The sequence below is a fragment of the Austrofundulus limnaeus genome, unplaced genomic scaffold, assembly GCF_001266775.1.
Source record: "Austrofundulus limnaeus strain Quisiro unplaced genomic scaffold, Austrofundulus_limnaeus-1.0 Scaffold148, whole genome shotgun sequence".
NCBI classification, from domain to species: Eukaryota; Metazoa; Chordata; class Actinopteri; order Cyprinodontiformes; family Rivulidae; genus Austrofundulus; species Austrofundulus limnaeus.
The window spans coordinates 1,085,206-1,091,763 of record NW_013952550.1 but is presented as its reverse complement, the minus strand read 5'-3'; the positions used below and the strand labels follow the sequence as shown (position 1 = coordinate 1,091,763).

The 6,558-nt window shown below is 38.0% G+C and overlaps 1 protein-coding gene across 1 annotated transcript in view; it reads left to right on the top strand.

Annotated features, from left to right (window-relative positions):
• Positions 1-372: 372 nt before the first annotated feature.
• Positions 373-6,558, top strand: part of LOC106523215 (chemokine-like receptor 1) — a 12,049-nt gene continuing 5,863 nt past the window's right edge. Inside the window, exons 1-2 of the mRNA XM_014016582.1 lie at positions 373-502; positions 3,821-4,947. Of these exons, the coding sequence (XP_013872036.1) occupies positions 373-502; positions 3,821-4,947 (1,257 nt within the window). The remainder of the gene's footprint in view (positions 503-3,820; positions 4,948-6,558) is intronic.

Sequence of the window (6,558 nt, the reverse complement as noted above, 5' to 3'; positions counted from 1 at the left end):
TACATACATACATACATACATACATACATACATACATACATACATACATACAGTGGGGTAAATAAGTATTTGATCCCTTGCTGATTTGTAAGTTTTCTACTTACAAAGACATGAACAGTCTATCTTTTTAAGGGTAGATTAATTTTAAAAGTGAGAGATAAAATATATTTTTTTAGTCCAGAAAATTACATTGTATAAATTATATAAATTTATTTGCATTTTGCAGAGAGATAAGTATTTGATCCCCTACCAACCATTAAGAGTTCTGGCTCCTACAGACGAGTTAGATGCTCCTAATGAACTTGTTACCTGCATTAAAGTTCAGTCCATTTATCATTAGACAGCTATTTTAAATTGTCACCTGCATAAAAGATGCCTGTCCAGAGACTCAATCAGTCAGACTGTAACCTCTACAACATGGGCAAGACCAAAGTGCAATCTAAGGATGTCAGGGACAAGATCATGGATCTGCACAAGGCTGGAATGGGCTACAAAACCATAAGTAAGAAAGTGGAAGAAATACAAAATGACTGTCGGTCGACATCATTCCAGGGCTCCATGCAAAATCTCACCTTGTGGAATATATCCTTGATCATGAGGAAGGTGAGGGATCAGTCTAAAACTACACGGGGCAAACTTGTTGATCTCAAGGCAGCTGGGATCACAGTCACCAAGAAAACCATTGGTAAAACCATTGGGTCCATAATGGATTAAAATCCTGCAATGCCTACAAGCTCCCCCTGCTCAAGAAGGCACATGTTCAGGCCCATCTGAAGTTTGCCAATGAACACCTGGATGATTCTGAGAGTGAATGGGAGAAGGTGCTGTGGTCAGATGAGACAAAAATTGTGCTCTTTTGCATTAACTCAACTTGCCATGTTTGGAGGAAGAGAAATGCTGACTATGACCCAAAGAACACTGTCCCCACTGTCAAGCATGGAGGTGGAAGCATTATGTTTTTGAGATGTTTCTTAATCTTAATGGTCCAGAGATGATCTGCAAAGAGTAGTGGACCAAAATTCCTCCTGACAAACCTCATCATCAGCTACAAAAAACCTCTGACTGCTGTGCTGGCCAACAAGGGTTTTGCCACAAGTATTAAGTCTTGTTTGCCAGAGGGATCAAATACTTAATTCTCTCTGCAAAATGCAAATAAATTTTTATGATTTTTGTAGGATTTTTTTTTATATTCTATCTCTCACTGTTAAAATTAACCTACCCTTAAAATTATAGACTGTTCATGTCTTGGTGGGCAAACTTGCAAAATCAGCAAGGGATCAAATACTTTTTCCCCCATTGTGTGTGTAGAAGTCAGCTGTTCAAATAATATTAGTTTTTGCAATAGAAGAACATATTAAAAATGTTCAGCTTTGTGTGTGTTTAGCCTCTGTCTCCACGTTGATGTAGGARGAGACATTATCATCCTCAACTGTACATATTCACTTATCATAGTTTATTGAGTCTTTTCCTGCTGTTTCTGTCACATTTGACTACAGAGATTAAAGGTACGTTAACTTCTGTTACRTCTTGTATCTCAGCAGGTGTTTTAGATCAGACTTTAAATGGTCAGTGTAGTCATTTTATTACCTTCAGCCRGTGAAAAGCAGGTGATAATGTTATTGTAAGTATGTGTGTGTTTGTGTGTGTGTGTGTGTGTTTGCCATCACACACTCTGAGTTCTAACAGATCAAAAGACTTTTGCTTAAAAACCTACGACTCAACGGCCAGTATACGTTCCTTTAAAGACGGCTATTTACATTTCTGTGATCAATACTATTGCAAATATTTTCTGCTTCTGTAACAAAAATAGTTGAATGAGAATCTAAATGAGTTTTAAATATTTTATTTTGTCCTTATGTTGCACTGCAGGATTCTAARGCTGTGGTAGCTCAGTGTCATGTAATCTTGAGTCTGCAGAGTTGACAACAGTTTATGTCTTGGATACAAATTTAATGCACGTAGAATATGTGTCTAGGATATTTTTGAATCTGCAAATGGATTTCAACAAGGAACACTGGAATACTGAGTGATCCAAACAAGGCTCAATTGCGTTAAAATTTAAAGTCTCAAAAACTGAAAAGTTTGTTTAAAGTTACAACAAAGAAAAGATAAATGTATTTTTAGTAGAACAGATATTTTTGAAACTGACTAAAACTTTAATGCAGTTGAACTGTTCTGCAGTTTTTAAAATTGTGAGACAACATTACTAGGAAAACAGAAATCCGTCTGTGTGGGATCAGTTTTTAATTTTTTTTTTTTTGTTGTGTGTGTGCAGGGTGTCATGTTTAAAGTAGTTAACCTAAGATAAAACTTTTAATCAACAAATTCTGCTTCCGTTCTACACTTCCTTTGAAATGAATATCACTCAGCAGAAATACTGATATGAGATCTGCATGTGTCAGCTCCAAACCTGGGAAGGAAAAGTGTTAGAAGTAAGTCTTTATACAACGACGCCTACAGAAATGGACAAACAACTTTAAAATTTCTAAAATATTTATATGCATTTATTACATGTTCATAGTAAATTTGCAGAGTTAAGAGGTGCAGATAGAAGTTAAAGGCTCACAAAAAGATGCTTTCAAGTCATGTCAGTGACAACAGATTAATATTAAGCATGTTTGTTCTCTGTGTTTTTGTTGTGTGGCTGTCTGTGTGATTTTTAATCATTTAAAAATGTTTATTTTATTTGTTTTTCTTGAGCTTTCATTGCTCCTTTTCCATCCATATTGGTGCCYACATGTTGGGTTCTTTAAAAGCATACAACTTGATAGATTTTAAATAAGCAAAAAATGTCAAGCTAAGCATAGAGGAAGAGAAAATGGAAATCTTTTGACTGTTTTAACTTTTAATTCTGAGCAAATTTTGTTACCAAGCTCATTCACATATTCCTTGTAGAATCCAGTTGTAGTTAGCTTCTGAGCATGCTCAGTTTGGAGAAATCAATTTTATTTTTGGCCAGTGCTGCTTAATTAAAGACTGATGTGAATTTATGTTGTTTTAACACAATTCCTGTCAAAAACCTTCATAGCTGACATAAGCTAGCTTCAAAACCTGTATTTTTCCATCAGTACATGGTTATTTACACAGTATTATGTGATTAAATTCAAACAAAACTATCTGTTGTGTCTTCTGGTATTTATATGAGAAGTGACTTTGGAATGGTCATTAAAAATAAAATATTTTATTGATGTAAAACAAATAAACAGATCTATTTTTAGTAGTCTATTTGAGTAGGGTGATCATGAAACCACATTCACAGGCATGACGTCATACATATACTAATTCCTCCAGGAAATTGTACTGTWGATGCTTTACAAATATAGAAATAATCCACAGAGAATGTTTTGTGTGAAGCTGTTTTTGATGGAACTGAACATATATGTGACTGTTGGACTTTTGGTCGGTGTAAGATAGGTGCCAATTTGCCACAAATCTATACAAAGTGTTTTCTAACAAGCAAAAGCTTGCTGAGAAATAAGTTGTTAGATGTCAAAATCTTAATTTAAGTTTGCTTTAGAGGAAACTTTAACAATGGGAGGCCCATAAATGCACAACAAATAGGTCCATGGATTTTCTGCACCATGTGGAGGTCCTTCCAGAACCAACCAAGTCCTCCAGGCTTCTCCCAGTTAAAGATGTGCTGGATCAGATAGATCAGCTTTAACCCAGCATCAGTCTGACAGATCTAGGGGATCAGATGTAACAGCAGTTGGCCAACTTGCTGCAGAAAAGAAAACAACATCTTTATGAAGTATTATTTCCAACCTGTTTTGTGTTTGAACCTTTGAGGAAATTAAAATTCATTTTTATCTTCTTACAGGTTCTATGACAGTGATGGAGCTAATGACTGCTACTCCTTTCTCCTTTATCAATACATCTGTTCAAACTTGGACTGATATTCCTCATTATGAAGTGTATGACTACAGCAATTTGAAATGGTCACTCAACATCATGTCTATGGTTTTTTACTCCCTGGCCTTTGTCCTCGGTGTGCTCGGGAATGGAGTGGTTATCTGGGTGACCGGCTTCAAGATGAAGAAAACGGTGAACACAGTTTGGTTCCTCAACCTTGCTGTGGCCGACTTCCTCTTCACAGCATTCCTGCCTCTCAGTGTCACATACACAGCTATGGATTTCCACTGGCCGTTTGGGAAGTTCATGTGCAAGCTGAACACCACTATTAGCTTTCTGAACATGTTTGCCAGTGTCTACATCCTTGTGGTGATCAGTGTGGACAGATGTGTGTCTGTGGTGTGGCCYGTCTGGGCCCRGAATCACAGAAATGTACAGAARGCTTCCAGTGTGAGTCTGTGTGTTTGGGCTCTGGCTTTAATCCTCAGCGCTCCGTACTTTGTCTTCAGGGACACCGGTCCATCATACCACAATGAAGACATCATCAACTGCTTCAACAACTTTGCTTTCTCTGACGACTATGAAACTCCATCTGTGATTCGGTTACGACTGTTTCGCCATCAGGCCATGACCATCACTCGGTGTGTCCTTGGGTTTGTCATCCCCTTCACTGTCATTGTCTCCTGTTATGSCGTCATAATCCATCGACTTAGCAGAAACCGCACCCTGGCCAGCCAGTCAAGTCGTCCTTTTAAAATCATTGCTGCCATCATCCTCACCTTTTTCCTCTGCTGGGCTCCCTTTCACATCATGGGTCTAATTGAGTTGGTGCATCACATGACAAATTATGCAAATGAAACATTTGGCCACATCGTTATGATTGGCGTCCCAATCACAACCAGTCTGGCCTTCCTGAACAGCTGCATGAAYCCAYTGCTGTATGTGTTCATGGGACAAGATTTTAAGGATAATGTCYGCAAATCCATCCTGAAGRTTTTAGAGACGGCCTTCCAGGAGGAGGTGTCTCGCTCCTACAYCTACACAAAYGCCATGATCACCATCCGAAGCAAAGACAAGTCTTTCTCTGAYRCCGAGGTGWAAGGTGTTCACTGATASAGACTTTAAACTGAACTATGTAAATATCTCTGGTAATGCAAAATTTGTTTTACTTTACAGTGCCCAGCCAAAATAACGTGTCCACCTGGTTTTAACTAATGTCTATGACGTGGGTTTGCTGCAGTTGGTCTGGTCTAGGTTCAGCAACAGTATGGGCTTAAAGAATGAGGTCAGTTGACCACCTGAAAATACTGAATGACCAGTGAAGTGGAAGTATTGTATATCTCTGGATAACTGCATATTTCCTTGACATGTTTCTGTTCTGTATCTTTTTAATAACTGCTCAGTGTGTATCTGTTCTCATAACGATGCTGTATGTACTTTACATCTGCAATCTTGTTCTCATCTCATACGGCCTATATAATTTGTAATTATTCCATTGGTCTCTGTATATCTCTGAYGCTCTTATTTGCTCAMGGACTCTGCCCRKATAWATAAATTGTATTTCCTGTCTCTCGTTAGGCAGTAGCTCTGGGGAGGTACCGCTGATTTGGACATTTACGGCGCTGCTCAGACCCTCCTCTATTAAATATTCTGAGACCAGACCATGCAGTTTCRCTTTGTGTATTTCCACATATTTCTGCCCTGATGGAATATTTTYCATTACAACCAGGTTATTCCATCAGTGGATTTTTTCTTCCCTGATGACACGGGCATATTCCAAGATGACAATGCCAGGACTCATCAGGCTGGGATTATAAATGAGTGGTTCAGGGAGCRTGAGACATTTTCACACATGGACTGGCTCCACAGAGTCCGTTGAGAATCTGTGGATGCTTGAGAAGGCTTTGCGCAGAGGTCAGACTCTACCATCATCACTACAAGATCTTGGTGAAAACTTAATGTAACATTTGATGAAAATAGATCTTGTGACATTGCAGAAAACTATCCAAACAATGACACAACCARTGCGTGCCATAATCAAAGCTAAAGGCGGTCCAACAAAAGATTAGAGATTGATTTTTTTTTTTTTGGGGGGGGGTGACTTTATTTTGGCCAGGAAGTGTATTTATTTTGTCTGTTGAGCATTTGTAGCACTTCACTATGCAGTTCAGTTTTGTGTAAAATATCTCCTTATACTTGCTGTTTTCTTTTCTTTTGCTTTTGTTTGATACAGAAGACGTCAAGATTTTGAGTTGCATCTATTATACCTAAAACTACGGTATATTACACAACACAAATAGTTTTCGGCCTCCTGCACACCAATGAAAAGAAGCCTGAAACCTGGTGTCTACAAGTTACTTCTGCATGTAGAACCCACACATTATAAAATGTGTTGCTCAAAGCATCAACAGGGTTACATCAAGTCCATCTGCCAACTCCTTTTTCTCATGACAAAAGTGAAACAAGTACATGACACTGCAACTAAACCCAGCTACGGGTCTAAACAGTCTGTAATTCAGGCATAACCATAAAAGACATACCCTGATCAAAAACAACACCAAGGTTCTTTACATTGGAACTAGAGGCCAAGGACAGTTTGATTTAATTCAGTAAATACATAACAGTGATTAAAGGTGCAGTATGTAACTTTTCTAAAAATATATTTTTAACATATTTGTTCACTCTGTCACTATCTCCTGACAGATT